This window comes from Callospermophilus lateralis, chromosome 9 (assembly GCF_048772815.1).
Source record: "Callospermophilus lateralis isolate mCalLat2 chromosome 9, mCalLat2.hap1, whole genome shotgun sequence".
Taxonomy (NCBI): Eukaryota; Metazoa; Chordata; class Mammalia; order Rodentia; family Sciuridae; genus Callospermophilus; species Callospermophilus lateralis.
The window spans coordinates 31,698,165-31,719,884 of record NC_135313.1 but is presented as its reverse complement, the minus strand read 5'-3'; the positions used below and the strand labels follow the sequence as shown (position 1 = coordinate 31,719,884).

General features: G+C 34.0%; 1 protein-coding gene across 8 annotated transcripts in view; it reads left to right on the top strand.

Annotated features, from left to right (window-relative positions):
• The window catches only part of Abi2 (abl interactor 2), a 108,647-nt gene that overhangs the window by 81,670 nt on the left and 5,257 nt on the right, over positions 1–21,720 (top strand). For 4 of the 8 annotated variants that reach the window (XM_076866912.2, XM_076866911.2, XM_077110241.1 and 1 more), the window contains exons 8-9: positions 2,684–2,770; positions 8,536–8,709. In XM_076866912.2, the coding sequence (XP_076723027.1) occupies positions 2,684–2,770; positions 8,536–8,709 (261 nt within the window). The remainder of the gene's footprint in view (positions 1–2,683; positions 2,771–8,535; positions 8,710–21,720) is intronic. The other 4 variants (XM_076866914.2, XM_076866913.2, XM_077110242.1 and 1 more) reach the window with 1 other exon arrangement.

The window sequence follows — 21,720 nt, the reverse complement described above, 5'->3', positions numbered from 1 at the left end:
TTATTTTTCTGTGGCTGCTTTTGGTGAATTTCTTCAAAGCATTGTGGTTTGGGATCTAGCAAATAAATAAGTCATATTTATGTTTGAAACAACAGCAACAAACTCTACCCATAAAACGATTGTTGTAAATTAGACACATTTTTGGGGCGGGGGAGGCCATAAGGCCAAATTTTTACTTTGTAAAGAAATTACGTAAGTGAGAAATTTCCCTCTTTTCTGTTGCAAGGAAGGATGGAATGTATGCTAACAGAAGAGGAGCACTTCATTTTATTTAATGTGAAGTTGCATCTAATATCTGCGTTTTTAGTTCTATTTGTTATCTGTTGCTTTTTCTCAGTTTTATATATTTTGTTTTTGCTACCTTCTGTTTATTCTCTTCTGCTTACTCCAAGTATAGAAATGCTATTGTGAATGTATCAACAATTGTTCTAACCCTGTGAGTGGGAGACAGATACATAGGTCAAGGATTTAATGATAAGAACTATGACTTTAGGGACAAACCAAATTAAAGGTATGTTTTAAAGAAAGAAACCAATTTCTAGGGTTATATGGCTGTCCTTGTATCTATATTCTTCAAGATTATCTGCTTAACTTTGTATTATATGCATTCTCCCTGCATCTATCCATAGCATCAACTGTTATCTCTACTAATGACTAATAATTCTTTATACTTCTTGATTTTTAATATAAACTTAAAATTTTCAGTTGCCTCAAATTTTCAAGCTTAAGTTACCTTCATACACCTCATTTTTTACATTATTCTCTCTCTCTGACCTGCCTACTCACCAGTCTATTCCTTTCCCAGTTTGTACTTACCAAGGTTAATGTATTTAATGGCCTCTTCACCTTTATAGTCTGGAAGGCTAAAAATTAAGAATCACCTTTATCTTGCTGCTGTTTTTTATATGCTAGCTAAATCATTAGTTACCAAGTATTCTTTTTCAATAGGATTACTTAGTTCTCTCCTTTTTATTTGTAGGAACTGCCTTGGTTTATTGTATGTCAGGCCTTGCCTGTTTTTTTTCTTCTTTTTTTAATCTTTGCAACAGTGTGTGAAGAAGGTTGCATTGCCTCTTTTTAATATCATATTTATAGATTAGGCCTGAAGAAATTAATTGACATGCTGTTCAAACACAAGGAAATGGTGGCACAAGGATTTGAGGCTGAGTGACTTTAAAAACGAATCTCTCAGGGCTGGGGATTAAGCTAAGTTGTAGAGCATTTATCTAGCATACTTGAGGCCCTGGGTTCAATCCCTAGTGCTGCAAATAAACCACAAAACAAACAAAACAAAATAAAAAACCCATTCTTCACTGTGTACTCTTTCATGTTACACTTTGGTCCTTCCCTATTGCATAACCACCCATTCATCTTTCTTTTTATCTTATGCTAGTTATATGGAAGCATTTCTGGACCTGTGAACTGGTCATGCTATTTGATGCTCTAAGCCTTTGCTGTCACCTGGTTCCCTCAGTTTGATTTTTCTATCTCAACCCCTGTCTGCTTGGTGAACTCCTTTCCTTCAAGTACCTGTTTAGAAATTATTTTCTACAGTCTTCCTCACTATCACCATCTCCATCTCTAGGAATTACTACAAATATTGTTGGGTTAAGACAGTTGTTTTCCATACTCAGATGGGATGTGGTCTCTTTGAGGACAGCAATACATTTACTCTTTTTAGTTCTGTTAGTCTTAATTGTAATTTGGAGATAAAAGGCATTCTGTCTTTATAAGAAGCATAGTATACTTCGTACTTTTTTTGAAGGAAACTCTAAATGTAGAGTTTTATCTTGTAAAATTATTTAGATGTATCTGGATTATTTATGCTTTTGTGTAGGTTAGGCATTTATTGAGTGCTTACTAGCACTAGGCACTTTGCCAAGTATTTGAGATAGAGGGAGAGACTTGGGGAGAATAGTAGAAAGATTTGAATAAAGCCAGTACTTTTCTATAGGGTGGTAATGTAGTTAGGATTCTGAAAAACTGTAATAACAGGATCTGACTCTCGGTGAAAGGCTTTCTTAAAAAATATTTATTTATTTATTTTAGTTGTGGTTTGACACAATGCCTTTTTTTTAATTATTATTTTTTTATGTGGTGCTGAGGATCGAACCCAGGGCCTCGCATGCACTAGGTGAGCGCTCTACCGCTGAGCCACAACCCCAGTCCCTTGGTGAAAGGTTTTGATTCTGGTCTCCTAGCAGAGTGCTTACTACTTAGTAGGAAGTCAATTAATATTTGTGTAATTAATTAGACTGTTATTGAAGGTAATACAAAGTATAAATTTAAGATGTTGGAATGTAATGTTTTTTCTCCTGTTTTGACATTTAAATTTATTTTAAATTATTTATGATAATCTGTAGAAATTCTTTGAGAAGGCATATTATATCAGTAAGTTCAGTTGCCATTATATGTTAGAGTAGATCTGTATATGATAAATGCTTTCTGGTGTTCATGCTTCTTATAACAAGGATGGTGTCATTGATGGGGTGAATAAACTTCCCTAATACTTTGTTTTATGTGTTTATGAATTATTGCTCAAAAGGTGATCCTTAAGATAGCTTATAAAATGTTTGTGAAGAGTGGTTTTCCTCCTTTATATGTTCATTTTATTGTATTATCCTTTCCTTTTAATGTAACTTGCCCTTACCCCTTATCCTCCACACCTTTTTTGTTTTTGCAGTATCTCTTGCTCCTCCTCCTCCCTCCATCCTACAGGTAACTCCTCAGTTACCTTTAATGGGATTTGTGGCCAGAGTTCAAGAAAATAGTAAGTTTATGTCTTCTTTATGCTGTAGATCAGATTATAGGAATAAAATGTCATTTATATATGATTGACTGAATAGTCATTCATTCACTGATACTTCAGCTATTTTAATATTATGAACAAGTCATTGTATGATTGGCTATTGGGGAATGATAAAATAATTAAGATGAAATGCTCTACTTTCAAATAGCTTTATTTATTTTTATTTTTGCTTTTTTTTTTGAGATAGGGTCTCAATATATTGCCCTGACTGGCCTTATACTTGTGATGCTCCTGTCTTTGGCTCCTGAGTTGCTGGGATTACAGGCATGCTCCATTTGCCCAGCTTTCAAATAGCGTTAAATCTGGCAAAATCTGAAGTAGAAATGTGTAACTCAGTCAGGGTTTGAGTTTGATCCTTAGCACCCCAAAAACCCCCAAATAACCAAAATAAGAGTATAGTTGTAAAGATAAGTCAAATATGAAATAGTGACATATGTAAGAAAAGAAAGATCACATCTGAGGAGATAACTCTTTAATCACCAGATATTCCATCTTTTTTTTCTGGGTTGTTCAGATAAGTAGTAGTAATCTTGTTTCCTGCTACTGAACTTTTTGAGCATTGTAGGTATTGAGACTCTCTCTCCAGTTCTGTGATTCCAAGTGTAAAAAGGGCAATGCCATGGTAGGGCTCAGGGAACCAAGTTGCCAGTTTATCTTCAAAGATGCCTCACAGACTGGCAATGAATTTACCTTGGTTTGTTGTTTAGTGTTGAAGCATGTGGAATCAGATAATTAATTTATTGGCACATTGAGTCTCCTCCTATGGAAGCATTAGGGAAACTCAGGAAACTTTACATGTATAAATCAGGGGACCTGTGTCAACATTCAATGAGGAATTGCTGTCACAGAAACCAGTGCACATAGTCTGTATGATAGGTGATTTCTTTTATTGTGATTAGCCTACATAAGGGCCCACATCAAAATCTTAAGGCTACATAATGGGCATAGAATCTGAACTAGGGGAATTATAGTTGAACTATTGAGCATGTTTGAACTGCTTGGGTCATAGTTTAAAAAACTCATCAACAATTGTGTTAGCCTAGATATATAGAAAAAATAAGAAAAAGTCTATCAAAAATGCACAAAATATTTATGGATAATAGTTTTTATAATTTACTATCAAAATATATACAAATCTATTTAAAAATTTTCAAAACAGGCATAAAATTACTCATAGATCATATACAACATCATGCACAGTTGAGAGTATAAATAAATGTAAAGATGCAGTATTAAATCACAACTGCATAAAAATAACTATAGTAATTCTTAACTACTGTAATAATTTTATAACTACTTCTTTTTGCTATTTTGCTGAGCTCATGTATTTCCAATAAAAGTGTTTCAAGTATCAACTTAAAAGGTCTTGCTTCTGTATGAGCAGTTCATCTTTCTAGTAAAATTGTGTATTGCAGTAAAAGTGCTTCCACAGTTCTCAAGTTTTTCACCTTATATAGTTCATATAATATGCAAAATGTGTTAGTCAGCTATTTGTTATCTGTAAGGCTTCCTGACAATAGCAAGGCTATATTAATACTTGAGTCTTGGAGCTTCAGAAGTTATATGTGGATTTTTGACTGTTACTGGTGGGTCGGGAGACCCTAACCCCCATATTGTTCAAGGTCAGTTGTACATTAATTTAAGATTTAATGTCATCAAGCAAAAGTAGCCCTGTGCATCTTTCTTATTACAAGGATGGTGTGTCATTGATGGGATGAAAAGATTTGCAATCTGTTGCTTAGGATTCTTTAGAAATGGGCATCGTCAATAGTAGAATGCAAGTTCTAGGAGAACAAGAACTTTGCCTATTTTGTTCACTGGCCTTAGAAAAGTGTCTGATACATAGCAGGCACTTTTGGTCCCTCCTTTATTTGTGCACCTGTAGCAAACTTAAATGTCCCTTCTCTATCAACACATTTTTTTTCTTTTTTCTTTTTTTTTTTTTTTTAAAGTTGTGTTAGTATTTTAACTGGTTAAAATCCAGTCTCACTGGCCTGGAAGCTCAGTTCTGTCTTTCAGTTACCTTTGCATTTCTATTTGTTGATTTCTAAAAATATCTTCTGTTTTTTGAAAGGTACCTCATGAATTCTTGGAATGTTTACCACACTCTGTTTAAGAGATTTTCTTACATTTTAGAGCTATATTCATATATAATTAGGTTGATTTAATGTTTTTAAATTATGCTATTGGAGCCATTTGTTATTTTGGCTCTCATGTGACCCATAGTGGCTCAGGGAGAAAATGTCTTCTCAGCCAGGTTTAGCTTGGCCAACTTGTGCCTAGCACAGCCCATAGGGTGATCCTCTGCCAGACTTAAGACATTAAGTGTTGGGATGGAAAGTTACCATTCTCTGTTCTTTTAAAAAATTTTGCTGCATCCAAACAGCAGACCAAAGAGAAAAGGATTTAATCAGAGTATCAAAATGGAAGGAATTTCCAGTGTTCCATATAGCCATATAAGATGGAAAGTTGAAGTATCATTACAATAAGAGAAATTTTCTCCCAACACAAATCCAATTTAATCACATTGATTAAGAAAGAATCTTGAAATTTTTCTTTTTTTAAAAAAATTATCATGATGAGCATCCATCACATTGATTAAGAAAGAATCTTGAGGGGCTGAGGTTGTGGCTCAGAGGTAGAGAGCTCGCCTAGCATGTACGAGGTGCTGGGTTTGATCCTCAGCACCACATAAAAATAAAAACAAAAATAAAGGTATTGTGTCTAACTACAACTAAAAATTTTTTTTTAAAAAGAAAGAATCTTGAAATTTTTCTTTTTTAAAAAATTATCACGATGAGCATGCACTTTGAAGAATTCCGTTCAGTTGCTGCTACGTGTTCTGTGAGGTGTTCTGTTCTCATTCAGAACAAAGTAGTTTGAGCAGTTTCTGGAGTTAAGGTCAGATCTTGAAATCAGTGTTGAATACTAATGATCAATTAGGCAGGAATGGTTCTGTAGGAACTAAAGGATTATTTTCTTTTAAAAAGATCTAGGCTTGAAAGTTGAATGGATTATGAAACAGGACATCATTAGGTTTCATCAGTAATTAGAGTTGGAAAGTTTGTAGATACACTGAAATTTTTCATCAACAAACCTATGGAAGCACATGATAGATGATTTTCAAACATTATTGTAACAATACTACCTGTATTTTAAAAAGTCAGTTCCTAATTAGGTCACACTATCACAATTAATTGCCTTTTGGAGTCTTCCTTTTTTTTTTTTTTTCCTTTCTTCTTTTCAGGTGTTGGGTGGGGTTTGAACTCAGTGCCTCTTCTAATATTGAGCAACATCCCAGCCCAGGGACTGACTGTCTTTTACACCCCTTTCTGTAGTCATATACATTTTTCACACACCAAAGTATAAAATAAAAGCTTTTTCATACGAGGTATGCTATGACTAATATACAGACAAGGCAGGACTTGGACATTCAAATGTATGTTCTCTTCAAAGCATTTGCCTTGGAAAGACATATACCTTTCTTTTAGAATTACCTTTAAAATTCTCAGGCATATTATTTTGAAGATGCTTTATGATAGAAAATATTTACTATGCATCAAGTGAAATGTTTGGAAGAAGTCTGGAATTACTTGGAACCAGTTATAGTGAACCAGTTATGCTGGAGTAAAAAGTGCAGTAATGATTCGGTTATTCTTTTTAAAATCCTCCTGTGGCTGCCAATTGCCCTTTGGGCAGGTCCAAACTGCTGTAAGGCCCATCTTGCTTTGTTCTCTTCAGTTTTCTATGCTTTCTGCTGAACTTTGGATAGTTCTTTGAAGGTTTCCTGTTTATCTTTTTCTTTATATATAAGATGAAATATTCATGATGCATACTACTTCCCAGACATTTATTACTGTCCTTCAGATCTGAGGAAGCCTTTCCTGACTTACATAAAAGATTTGGTTTGTGCAAAGTGTTCCTATAATATCTTAAAGCACTTATTAGACTTCATTATAAATGAAAGTTTCGTTGTCCATATCTCCATGACTTTGCCCACTAAACTTTTCTTAGTGCTGAGCATCATACCTAGTCATAGTAGGCGCTCATTTGATGTTTACTGAATGAATACATTCAAGTGATCTTCCACTTACTTCTGTGAGACTAGTTAATCTTGGAAATCCTGTTTTCTCATCTATAAAATTAAGATTTAAAACACTATCTCCCAAGGTAAAGGATAAATGAAATAATGTATTATAAGGTGCTAGATTCTCAAGTAATTGAACTATTTTAGGTAAAAAAATGGGAGCTTATGGTTGTCTTATTAAACTGGCTCTCAAGAAGTTATAAGAAAAGTAAAAATGGCCAATGACAGCATCAGGAGTAATTTTTTTTTGCAGTTCAATTTTTTATTTTAATACAGTCAGAATATGCACAGCACATGTCAGGAGTAATTTTGTAGTGCAATTTCTTAAGGGATTGTCCTGAAAGTTCCTTTGGATCTGTGGTTTTATGCAGTTGTTTGCATCAGTCTCTTTACCTTTGAAATACAAATAGAGAATATTGTTATTTCTCAATGTATCCCTATATAATTTTTCATAAACTATATGCTAAAATCACATGTATATCTTTTGTTCATTATTAAATCATATGACTAAAGGATTTTAAAATGAGTACATTTTTAAGTTTGTAGAATAGGATAAGTGCAGAGGGCATAATAGACAGGAAGAATACTGAAATAGGGACAGAGTAGATTGTTGTTATAGCTGATTCTCACCAGAAATGATATTACAAAATCCATTTGATTCATTCATGGACTTAGATAAGAATAAGGAATAAACAGGATTGCTCAGAGAATTTCATGGACTCAATTTGGTAGTTCATAAGAATTAGTGCTGTTTATTAAAACTGGGCATCTGACAAATGCAGGTTTATTCATTTTATTTTGTTGGATTGTGCTCAAGTATATACCAAGCATTTTGAAAGTTTTGAGTTCTCAGAGTTTTAGATGTTTTACACCTAAGCTGTGAAAGCAGATCTCTATAGATTTTAGATATTTTTGATATTTAAATTACTCTCCTAGTACATTCAGATATTTAGCCTAAATCATAAATTAATTGAAATTCTTTTTTTCACTAAATTTAAATTTTTTTAAGTTGTTGATGAAACTTTATTATTTATTTATTTATATGTATTGCTGAGAATTTAACCCAGTGCTTTACACATGCTAGGCAAGAGCTTTTACCACTGAGCCACAACCCCAACACCAGTTGAAATTCTTTAAACAAATAAAACATCTTCATGGGTGAAGTTACTCAAAATTGTTTATGATTTTTCTTCCCAAATTTAATAAAATGCCATTTTAAAAAATAATTGAAAGTAGATTATGAAAATTTGACCATTCCTTGGGCTCATTTAAATTTGTTATAAGAAAGACATGGTTAAATGTCCAGATTAATATTTCTAATAGCTCCTTCTTGAATATAGTATACAGCCAAACCAATATTGTACTGATTTATTTGAAAATAAGATTATGTATTAGCATAAGAAGGTTAGAGAGGTTCAGGTACTAGTAATTTTTTGAGTCAAACTTTATTCATCATCCATCAGCAGTAACACAAAGGGGAGGGAGACCAGCATGCTAGATTTAGAACATATTTAGTGGCAAGACTTCTTCTGTCCACTTATTTTTTGATACGTTATTATTTTCAAGTCTAGGTTTATATTTCATGAATCTAGAAGCTCTGCTTAATGTGTAGTTTGTTGTCAGCTTCATACATTCTTAGTTTCAGATACACCACCTCCACCACCACCTGTGGAAGAACCAGTCTTTGATGAATCACCCCCTCCACCACCTCCTCCAGAAGATTATGAAGAGGAGGAAGCAGCTGTGGTTGAGTATAGTGATCCTTATGCTGAAGAGGACCCACCATGGGCTCCAAGGTCTTACTTGGAAAAGGGTAAGTTTTAGAAGGCTCTGTGGAGGGATGGGAAGACCTCTATTCTTTAAATAGAAATTAAATTTGCTGGTAATGAAGATAATCTTATTTATTTTTTACTGATAAATTTTTATTTATTTCTATGATCTATTCAGTTTAAGGTTCATAATTTTGAAAGTCATATTAGTAAATTTTTGTAAACATTTGATTACTTTTTTAATTGATGGATATCTGTTGTTCCTATTGCGATGCTTTCACAGATGAATCCTATAAAACAAAAGTCACCAGCGGGAGGTTTTCTATTTCCTTTGAAATGCTCTAGGAAGAGAATTATTTTCCAAGTTATTAGTTATTTTTGTCCTCATGGCTTTAGAACATCATTATTCTTTTTAGAACATTATTTTTAGTCATCCTATACCAGATAGTTCAGTTAATGTCTATGTAGGAAATAGTCTTTGAAAAAATAATGGTTTCTTGGTTGTTTGCATAGTAGTATCAGGCATTTCTTTTAGTGGAATGCTTCTCTGAGTATATTAGCTAACCATGACATAGTACCTTAGGACATGTTTCCAAATCTTATTCACTGGGAAAATAAAAAATGTGTGTTATTTGGAAGGAAATTTTCTGTAAAAGAAATCAAAGCTACTATCCTAGTATATCTCTATAAACTGCACAGTAGAATTACCTGGGGAGCTTTTATTAGGAAATAGTGAGCTCTACTTGTGGCCAAGTTGGAGAAATAGTAATCAGATTTATATTACTTCCTAAACTGAATTCAGGAAAAAAAATTCACAAAAGTTTTTCAGACATTCAACAACAGGCAGTGACAAACTCTGACCCCAGAAAGAAGAAAATGTAGGACTTTTTGTATAACTTTTTTTTTTGTATAACTTTTATACATCTGAAATGATGTTGCAGAAGAGAGGATCAGCAACCTTGATTTTACAGCAATAGAAGCTATTCAAAATGAGGCACAGGGGAAGAAAAAAAAAACAAAGCAAAAGCAAAAATAGAAAAAATGGAAGACAAAAATAGGTCAACAGATATGTGGGACAAATTCAGATAGAATTTTTTTTTTGGGGGGGGGACCAGAATTGAACCCAGAGGAGATTTACCATTGAGCTCATCCCTAGTTCTTTTTATTTTTAAAATTTGAGACAGTTTTACTGAGTTGCCCAGGCTGGCCTTGAATTTGTAGCCTTCCTTCCTAAACCTCCCAGGTCCCTGGGATTACAGGTGTGTGCCATACCACCCAGAAGATAGTCTTAATAAATATATGTATAATTGGAGTCCCCAGGAAACATGGAATGAAAGAAAAAGATTTGATGTAATAATGGCCAAAATGTTTTCACAGTTGATGAAACTACGTTTAATTATCTATTACTATCTAACAGGATATTCCAAAATTTAATAAACAAGGCAACATTAATTATATTCCCATTTTTCTGTATGGCATAGCCAAACTTTCTGATTCAGTGACATTCACATGGCTGCCATTAAGGTATCAGCTGAGGCTACAGTTATCTCTAGGCTTGACTGAGGGAGAATTTTCTTTCAGGTCATTGGTAGGAATCATTTTATCATGTATTGTTGACCTGAGAACCTTAATTTCCTTATTGGTTATTGACCAGAGGCTGTGTCCATAAACAACTTAAAAAAAAGACGCAAACCAAAGATATTAAGTCACATTTTTAAAGAAATAGGGGAAAATGTCTGCTTAAAGTTCTTTTCTTAGCAAAAATATCCTTCTTAAAGACCATTATAGACCAAAAAGTGGGAGGAGCTAGGAATTCATGACTAACAGATACATGCTAAGTAATTTCACAAGGAACTTTTCCAGGCAGAAGAAAAGTAATACTTGCTGCAGTCTCAGGTCTACAAAAAAGGAGTGGAAAGTAAATGGTGAATATGTAGTTAAATACAAAGATATTTTCCTCATATTTTAATCCTTTTAAAAATGACAGATAAATAATGAAATAGCAATGTATTTTTAACGTTATTGTATTTTTGTACTCAAAATAGAGTGGTGGCACATGCCTGTAATCCCAGCAGCTTGAGAAGCTGAGACAGGAGGATTTTGGATTAAAAGCCAGCCTCAACAAATGAAGGCACTAAGTAACTCAAGTGAGATCCTGTCTTTAAATAAAATATAAAAAATAGGGCTGGGGATATGGCTCAGTAGTCAAGTACCCTTGATTTCAATCCCTGGTACCCTCCAAAAAAATCTCAAGAGAAAATAGAACATAATTTAAAAAGTACTTTTTAGTTGTAGATGGACACAATATCTTTATTTATTTATTTTGTGGTGCTAAGGATCAAACCCAGTGCCTCACATGTGCTAGGCAATACTCTACCACTGAGCTACAACCTCAGCTCTTAGAACAAATTTGTAACTTGATGAAAATAAATACAGTGTATTGATGTGTGGGACACAGCACTTAGAAGAAATTTTTAGCATAAAATGGTTATTATGTTAAAAGAAGTTTGATAAAAGATACAATTATCCTTATCAGGAATGAAATTAAAAGGGCATCATTGACAGATTTTACAGAAATTAAAAGAATAATAAAAAAAATATGAGCAACTTTATGCCTTAAATTCAACAACTTAGATGATATGAACAAATTCTCTAAAAGGCATAGACAACTCAAAGCTCATTCAGAAAGAAATAGGTAAACTAATAGCTTTATATATTTTAAAGAAATTGAGTTTAAAACCTTCCCACAAAGAAAACTTCAGGTACCCAAATGGTGTCAATGGAAATTCTAACAAGTATTAATAAAAGAAATCAATACTGCTCACAATTTTCCAGAAAATAGAAGTGGAAGTAATACTTTTCAACTGATTTTCAAGGCTATCATTACCTTGATAACAAAATTACACAGGCATTATTAAAAGAAGAATCTTACGATTACCTCATAAACAGAAAAAAAATTTAAGGTCAAATGTGGTAATTTATGAAAAAGATAATATATCATGACTATATGCAGTTTATACTGGAAATGCAGGGTCAACTTAACGTTTGAAAAAATCAATCTGTAATTCATCATCTTTACATTAAAAAGAAGAAAAAAACATTGACATTTCAGTTGGCACAGAAAAAGTTATTTGACATTCTAGAACACCTATTTGTAATGAAAATTTTAGCCAGCTAGGAATAAGAAGAGAACTTTCTCAGCCTGATAAAAGGCATCTGGAAAACTTGCAGCTCACATTAATACTCAAGTATGAAGACTGAATATTATATCTCCTACGGTCTGAAACAAAATTAGTGGTATCCATTCCTATCATTCGTATTCAGCATTGAATCTGAGGTCCCAGTCAGTGCAGTGAGGGGTTTGGGGAGGGACTGAGCATACAAGTTAAAAAAAAAAAAAGCAAAACTGTTTTTATTTGCATCCTAAGCAACTTATAGAATAAAAGTTGGTAGAACTACATAGCAGGCTTTTTATTGTTGTTGTTGGCTCTAGGAATTGAACTCAGGGGCACTCAACCACTGAACCAAATCTCCAGACCAATTTTGTATTTTTATTTAGAGACAGGGTCTCACTGAGTTGCTTAGTGCCTCGCTAAGTGGTTGATATAGAAAACTAATTGCATTTTATATACTAGCAACTTTTGAAATGTACAAAACAATGCTTTTTCTAATATAAAAAATTGAAATATTTAGAAATTTAATAAAGTATTTGTAAGGCATTATGAAAACTGTAAGACATTAAGAGAATTAATGAAGGTCTTAAATAAATTGAGATGTATACCATGTTCTTTGATTATTAAGAGACTGGTTTTCCTCATATCTGTAGATTGAGTGCACTTTCAATAAACATTTAGCAATCTTTCATATAGAAATTGATAAGGGGTTCATTATTCCTCCCCATGATAGGGCAGAGGAGTTGAAGGGGAAGGGAGGGGGCATGGGGTTATTAATGATGGTGGAATGTGATGATCATTACTATCCAAAGTACAGGTATGAAGACATGAGTGTGAATATACTTTGTATACAACCAGAGAAATGAAAAATTATGCTCTATATGTGTAATAGGAATTGTAATGCACTCTCTTGTCATATATAAATTTTAAAAAAGAAATTGATAAGAGGTTGTAAAAGTTATATTTACCTAACATAGTCAGAAATTTTTAAAAAATAATATTGGAAGATTTAAATTGTCTGATTTTAGGGTTTTGTAAAATTATAGTACTCAAGACATTGTAGTGCTGGGAGATGTATAGAAACACAAATCAATGGAATGGCACTCAGAATTCAGAAATAGGTCCACACGTACTGTTTGACAAAGGTGCAAGGTAATTAGATAGGAAAAGGATAGTGGTTTTTTGTTGTTGTTGTTGGCTCTGGGAATTGAACTCAGGGGCACTCAACCCTGAACCAAATCTCCAGACCAATTTTGTATTTTTATTTAGAGACAGGGTCTCACTGAGTTGCTTAGTGCCTTGCTTTTGCTGAGGCTGGCTTTGAACTCGTGATCCTCCAGTCTCAGCCTCCCCGCGCGGCTGGGTTTACAGGCGTGCTGTGCCACAGCATCCACCAGAATAGTGTTTTTGATACATAATAATAGGACAGTTGGAGAGCCATCTATACTATCTTTAATTTACCATGCTTAGAAATTAACCTGAAATGGATTTTGGACCTGAATTTAAAACCTAAGCTATAAAACTTCTGGAGGGAAATACAGGACACAATTTTTGTGATCTTGGGTACAGAAAAATATTTTTTACAGAATAAATATATGAAGATCAAAAGAAAAAAATGATAATAGTATCTTTTGAAGAAGAAAAGTTTAAGAAAATGACAAGGCAAACCACAGACTGGGAAAAAATTTGTAAAATAACTAAAATAAACAACTTACAGGATAAAAAAGCAGATTGAAACACACTTAACTGAGTAGATAAATGAATGGCAAATAAAACACAGGAAAAGGTGCTCAACATTATTGGTTATTAGGGAAATGAAATTAAAGCCATCATGAACCAAACTAAAGACTACTACACACAGTGTGGGATGGCTACAGTTAAAAATACAATACCAAGAGTTAGGGTGTGGTTAAAACTGAACCTCTTAAACATTGCTAGTGAAAAGGTTTTAGCCACTTTAGAAAACACTTGACAGTTTAACAAGTTAGAGAATTACCTACCATCCGATCTGGCAATCCTCTCCTGTGTGTTTACTTAAGAAGAGTGAAGACATGTTCGCACAAAGACTTGAACACACAGGTTCATAGCTGCTTTATTCATAATAGCCAAAGCTTGGAAACAACCCAGATGTTTCCCACTTGGTGACTAGATAAACTAATTTTCGGAGAGAAGTCTAGTCAATGAACTACATTCTACAATTAAAAGGAATAAAGTGTATATATAGGCAACAATTTGGATGGATCTCGGAATTTATGGTAATGAAAGAATCCCAAATAAATACCTCATATTTTATCTAAATGAAATCTAGAAGACCATATTAGTGACATAGGGGGCTACATATAGTATGCCTATACTTCCATATCTATTGAATTAGAATCTCTGGAAATGGGACCAGGTATCAGAATTTTTTAAAGTTCCTCAGATTTTCAAGGCTGAGAACAGACAACTGTCATAGGTTTGTCTTTGTTCTCAATTCACTGCCCATATAGGCCAAGAGGAGATAATGTTAAGAATCTTGGTTTAACTTGGGTAGAGATGGATATTTTCATGCGTTTTGTGACTGGCATAATGCAAGACTCATGAGAATATGTAAAATGGTCTCCCCATTTGTAAACTAGGAATGATAAGCCAGTATATTTATATAGAATGTTTACTATTTATAAGACCCTATGCTATGAATTTGAGTTGATTACTTGATTTACTTAATAGTGCTTTGAGACTGTAAATAGTTGGAACTATTTAATCCTTACTTATAATTGAATAAAAGGTTTAGGAAGACTAATTATGTTCTATAAACTAAGTAATAAGAGTTGAGATTTGGGGGGTGGGGTTGTGACTCAGTGGTAAAGTGCTTGCCTAGCATGCATGAAGCACTGGGTTCCAATCCCAGCACCACATAAAAATAAACAAATAAAGGTATTGTGTTCATCCACAACTATATATATATATATATATATATAAATAATATAATACACACACACACATATATATATATCCTGGAGTTCACACTCCTACGTTTGAGCTCTGGGATTTACCAGATCCAATTGCTATACCACATACTAACTAGCATTAAATTCTTCCTGGCAAACTTCTACTATCCCTTCCCTTCCTTTTATCAGGCTTTCTGTTCTTGTAAATTGTCCTGTAATATTTATGTCTTTACAAAACTGTCCCTTGTTCATTTTTGTATCCCTAAAAGTGGGCATGGGTGATATATTAATGCTTGTTGAAATGAATAGTGTCATTAATTCTGAGGATTCTAGAAAGCTTCTCGGAGGACAGTACATTTCTGATGTTGAGTATGAATTTCTCAGAGAATAAATAAAAGGCCTTTCTGGTAGAGGGACTCCTGTAGAGGGTGTGGCTATTTGGGGCTTGGTGAGTATTGTCCAGTACAGACAGACATATGTTGGTTGTCGGGGACAGGGAATAGGTGGGATATGCTCATAGGAAAGGAAGTTAAGTTGTAATTAGTTAGCAGGAAATCTTAACACCGTGCTGAGATATAAGAATATTTTTCTTTTTAATTTTTTTAAGTTGTAGATGGACAGAATGCCTTTATTTGTTTATTTTTATGTGGTGCTAAGGATCAAACCCAGTGCCTCACATATGCTAGGCAAGCACTCTGTCACTGAGCTTCAGCCCTAGCCCAAGAATGTTTTTCTTTTTTAAAAAATTTGATAGTAAAGGGAAATTGTGAAAAAATTTGTAAAGTAGGTTAGTGATAAGATCCCAATACTTAAATATTTCCCCTCTTTCCTTCTCCCTCTCTCCCTCTTTCTATCCTCCTTCTCCCCCACCCCCTTCCTTCTTGAGATATACCTGATAATAGTGTAGAAGACATTGGAAAGGAGGAAAAGTTGGAATTGGGAATCTTTGAAAGCCAGAGATGAGGGCCTCAATGGAAGCAGCAGTACTGAAAATCTTGTTCACATAAGTACAAGTGAAAGGATATTTTATCTGGCATTATCACTTGATTTCTTTAGCTTCTTCATAGTTTTTGACCAGAAATCAAATGGTCTTCTGGGTTCAAGAACCATGTTTTGCCAGGAATGTGGCACATGCCTGTAATCCTAGTGGCTCAAGAGGCTGAGGCAGGAGGATCTCAAGTTCAAAGCCAACCTCAGCAATAGTGAGATGCTAAGCAACTCAGTGGGACCCTGTCTCTAAATAAAATATAAAATAGGGTTGGGGATGTGGCTCAGTGGTTGAGTGCCAATGAGTTCAATCTTTAGTACCCCCCCCCCCCAAAAAAAAGCAAAAAAAAACCCCATATTTTATATGTCAGCTATTAATTCTATTAAGGCCTTTCTTATTTATTTATTTATTTATTGTTTTAAAAAAGCAAAGAAATTGGAGCTGTTTGGCTTCCAGAAGGATTGGGTTACTCAGTCAGTGAAATAATTCTCTTTCTTAATACCAGCATCAATATTTTGAACAGTCCCTTTGACATCCACTTTAAGACTGTGTCACTAACGTGTGGGGGAGAACTTTTATGACTGACACTTGATAGAAGTGTTAGATAGGAAGCAGTATTTATAGGAGTTGAAAATCTAGTCTCTATAATGCCATCTTTCACTTATCCTGCTTAGAAAACTTTTAGTTGTCCTGAGTAGTTCACATATTCCAGATTAAAGACTGGTTCACTGACGAGGGCAGTGGCCTTGATGGAAAGAAGTGCTTGGGTTTTAGGTAGAATTAACATGACTTGGGTATGAAGGGGAAAGTGAGTGAGGTGAAGGCAAGAATGACTCCTAGTTTCCTGGCTTTTGTAAAAACTCAAGCTAGTATAAGATCCAGAAGAAGACACTGTCATGAAATCGTGCAGAAAATGTCAAGAAGAGGGACACAGATAATCTCATTGCAAACAGCACAGGAAGGTCAGTTAAGAAAAGAACTATGAGGACTGGCTGGCAGTACACATTCTCCATTGTGCTTGATGTTGAGGTGCAGCCATAGCTGGGCTTGGACCCCATGGCCAAGCAGCCCTGTGACACCTTGTTGCAGAGCAGAGCCCCTGGGCCTACAGGAGGAGAACCTGCAGGTCCAAGGAAGGTTATCTTCAGAGAAGGAAAAAGTCAAAAGCATTTTAAAGAAAAACTCAGATTGGAGATGGGATTGGTCATGTTGGCCAGAAAGTATCCCCTGCAAGGAGTTCTTTTTTAAATACTTGAAGCACACAGCTGCTCTCAACATGAGAAGCATGCGTGTTATGAAGAAAGGGGGTACTTTCTCAACAGAATTTCTGAAGATTTTTCTTCTGTCTCTGCTGCTTTCTCATCTGTCTGCTTGCCATTGGATTGGGGATCTATATTGGAAGGCATCTGACAGCCTCCTACCAGCACTTTTTGATGAAGAATTGGATCTGACTTTGTTCACATACTGGGGATTTATATCTGAGCTTGACAGCTAACTGGAGAGATGGTAATCCTTGGGTAGCTGTACCACTTGCATTTATTTGTTCCATAAATGATGTATTCCCAATTTAGTAAAATAAAACAACAGATACTAATGAATACCTATGAAATCCATTAATAAGCATGTAAGACTGATTAATATATGCTCTGAAGAATTTGGTTGTAAATTTTCTTTGGATATTAAATGCAAATAGTATAAATAAATTAATATTATGATGTATGTATCATTTGATAATTATCTGTAACCTGAGTTCAGTTAGAATACTTTATATTTGAATAAAAGATTGAATAACACTGGTAGAAAAATTACTAGTAGAAAAAATTACTGCATTAAAGGATTTTGTCTAAAAGAAATATTGTGGCTTTATAATCTATTGTAGAAAATGTGTTTATTTGAAATGGATGCAGGTTGTCTATAAGGACTACTTAACTGTCTTATTAAGTAATAAATAGAAACCAGGTACAGCTACAAACTCCTTGGTACATGCATTAAACACTGTTTTTGCAGTGCAAAGACTCTAGCCACTATCAGTTCTTTACCTCAGACATTCCGTTTTCTGTTGAAGGCATGTATTTGCTATTCCTTACTTTGTTGTTCTACTTCTTAGTTTGTGCTCAACTTTTGTGTACTCTTAAAAACCAACTTTATTTTAAACAAATGTGTCTACTTTAAAAACCTGGAGATAGAAAAAAAAAAAAAAGTTTGCCAAAGCAAGTTTGCCAAACCATTTAGGTGGTGGTGGTGGGGGGGTGTGTATGAAGAAAAGATCTATGATCTCAAAATTAGAAGGCTGTTTTTTCAGTGGTTATCTTTTCTTTTTTTAAAAAAAATATATATTTTTAGTTGTAGTTGAATACAATACCTTTTATGTAGTTGAACACAATACCTTTATTTTATTTATTTATTTTTATGTGGTGCTGAGGATCAAATCCAGAGCCTCACCCCATACTAGGCAAGCACTCTACCACCGAGCCCCAGCCCCTTCTTCTTCTTCTTCTTCTTTTTTTTTTTTTTTTTTAAGAGATTCCTTTATTTTTTTTTTAAATGGGCCTTTAGCCTTTATTTTGTTCATTTATTTATATGTGGTGCTGAGAATTGAACTCAATGCCAGGCAAGCACTTTACCACTGAGCCCCAGTCCCAGCTCCCAGTGGTTACCTTTGAGTGAACAGTTTGGTGGGGACAGAAGGAATGTGGCCACATTAACTAAGCACCATTAGTTATATAGAAACAGTATCCAAAAGGTTCTAAAATGTCTCTCAGTTTAGTTTACGGCATAAAGTAGTTCACACAGACTTTTCACTTGTAGTGTCAGTGAACCTTCTGACAAGTTATACATAAATTCAGAAATTATATTAAATAGGATTTTGCTGACTTAGGATAAACTTTTTCTTTTCCATGTAAATAATCTCAGTTTAAAATGTAACTTAGTACAAAGAGTATCTTTAAAATGGATAAAGATTTTTGAGTAGCTTGCCACAAGTTCTGTGTACTTAATTGCTAGATATGGTTGCTAATACTATTACAGTATTTGGTGGTCATTATTTTTAACTCATAAGTAACATGTTCATTTAGCACTTTCTTAGATTGTTGTTAATTTAGTATCACCTCAGTTTTTTTCCAGTGCATATTTAAGTTACTGAGTAGTTGAATAATATAGAATGTAGATGCATTTAGAAGTGTCTAAAATGCAAAGCCTTGTATTCAGTGACAGAGGGATTCAGAGATGAATCTTTCCCTGCAGGAGTTTGCAGTATAGAGATATTTTGTTTGGATTACTGTTTCTTGTTTCACCTTTCATATTTTATGAGAGAAGACAGCTGATTTCTCTTACCAATCATTGACCATCATTGTGTAGCACCATCCTTCTTTGTTTATATTTAACTCTGCAGCATACTTCATATAAAATTATAACATTAACATTAAAAAAGAGCAGGGTGCAGTGGGCATGCCTGTAATCCCAGTGACTGGGTAGGCTGGGGTAAGAGGTAAATTCAAAGCCAGCCTCAGGGGGAAAAAAAAAAGGGCACCAACCAACTCAGTGAGATCCTGTCTCTAAATAAAATACAAAGTAGGGTTGGGGATGTGGCTCAGTGGACGAGTGCCCTTAAACTCAGTCCCTGGTATCCCCTCAACGCCGCCCCCCCAAATACTTAACCCATTTTGAATATCATTTCAGATGTGTAACACCTATAAAAACTTAAATATAATATATAACATAATTATATAATATGAAATATAATTCTATAAGAAAGTAAATAATAATTATAATATTAATTAACATTAATACATATAAGTTCTAGATTATGAATTCCAACCTATTTTAACGTACCTGTGTCAGTTTTATTGAAATATTTGCAGAATTGAAAAGTTGAGACTTAATGTGTTAAGCCAAGAAGTTTTGCTTACTTATAGACTTCAAAATATTTTTAGAGTGCCTTCAACTGAAATGCTAAATTTGAACAGCTATATTTTGGAATTTAGAATATATTTTCACATTAACAGAAATGTTGGGAGAAGCAACGTGGACACCATTAGCTCTTCTGTGTTTCTTTCATAGCTATATAGAAACCAAATATTTAACGTTTTCTTTTTTTTTCCCCCCTCAAAAGTACTTCTTAAATTCCCATTGTGATTGTGATGCTAATACACATGCATAATGGAAAATATTTATTAGTATTTGCAGTCATGAGGAAATTCTATTTTTCCAGGCTAAATAAAATCTAGACAGATTTTACATTTTTGAACATCAACATCAGTGTTTTGAATCTTGGTATATATATTTAATACTTGCCTCCTTAGTTATTTTATTTTTTATGTATTTATTTTTTTAAAAAATTTAATTTGTTCTGATTATACATGACAGTAGAATGCATTTTGACACCATTAGTATAATCATACTTGTGTTATATAATGTCTGTTCCTTAGTTATTTTAAGTCTTTTGCACCAAATCAAGTCTATTTTCCTTTTGATGAATAGCTTTATGAAGAAGTAAATGAAGTAAACTACTGGTGCTTATCTTTCCCTGGAGGGAAAATGAATTTTGGGTGCATGCACTGGGGATTTAACCCAGGGGTGCTTTACCACTGATCTATAACCCCCAAACACTTTTATTTTATTTCAAGGTAGGGTCTTGCTAAATTTCTGAGGCTGGCCTTGAATTTGGAGTCATCCTGCCTCAGCCTTCCCAGTTGTTAGGATTATAGGCATGTGCCATTGTGCCAGCTGAAAATGAATATTTTTAAGCAGGCTTTAAAAAAATTTTATTTATTTATTTATCTATATTGTGTTACTGGGGATCAAGCTTAGGCCCTCACACATGCTAGCCAAGCACTCTATCACTGAGCTACATCCCAGCACCCCTCTCTTTGATGAAAAAAATAACCAGTTAACTTCAAAATTTTGATCACTTATTTTGATCCCCACCCCTTCATCTAACAGTTTAAAGATGTTAACTCCATATCACTATAAACAGTCTCTGCAGTCATATTCAATGAATTTTATCTATTCCAGTTTCTACATTTTATTGAAGAAGATGGATGCACATAGAGCTTAATAACTTTACATTTCTACTATGTTGAAGTAGCCTTTTTATTCTCTTCTGAAATATTTTTTTTGGTGGGTTTGCACTTCTGTAAGCATGAAGAATATTTTTCCTTTTAAAAATGCTAGAAGATATTAGGTTGACTGCCAAAATTGAACAGTACTCCTATTCTCTTACATATAGTTAAACTTGTATCATGTAGTTTTACTTAACTGTGTGTAGGTGTTTGGTTATATTTTGAGAAATACAGACTGAACTTTTCCAAGTCAGGCCCATGGAAATTATTTCTTGATGTCCTAAATATATCACAATAACAAAATATATTCACAGATTAAGGAAGCCATTTAATTTTTATTAAGGCAAGCCAGAAACATAAATTTTCTTTAACTGGGGCAAGTTGCATTATATCTAAAGTCTCTGTTTTGGTTTCTGTTTCTCATTTATTTATGTGAGGAATAAGGTTACATGAGAAAATAACAAAGTCAGTACATATTTCTGAAAATGATGGAGAGTGCATTGAAGGTTTGGTATTTAAAAAAGGTAGAGGGGATGAAGAGGTTGGAACAAAAAATAAGTAGAGCTTCAAGTAGAGCTAAGTAAGTTTTAAGGTATCCCAATTTAACTAAACTGTTGATGTAGGTGTCATATTAGGAAACAGTTATTATCTGAGACAGTGGTTGAAAGGCCCAGTTACCAAGTGACTTAGCAATGAAAATCACAGGAGAACCTATAGGTACCTTGTTTCTGTTAGCACTTTAAAGACGAATATTCTGGATATATTAGTGACATAATGTAGTAATTTTTAAAAAATTGTACATGGACATAATATCTTTGTTTATTTTTTATGTGGTGCTGAGGATTAAATCCAGTGCCTCATACATGTGAGGCAAGCACTGTACCACTGAGCTACAGCCCCAGCC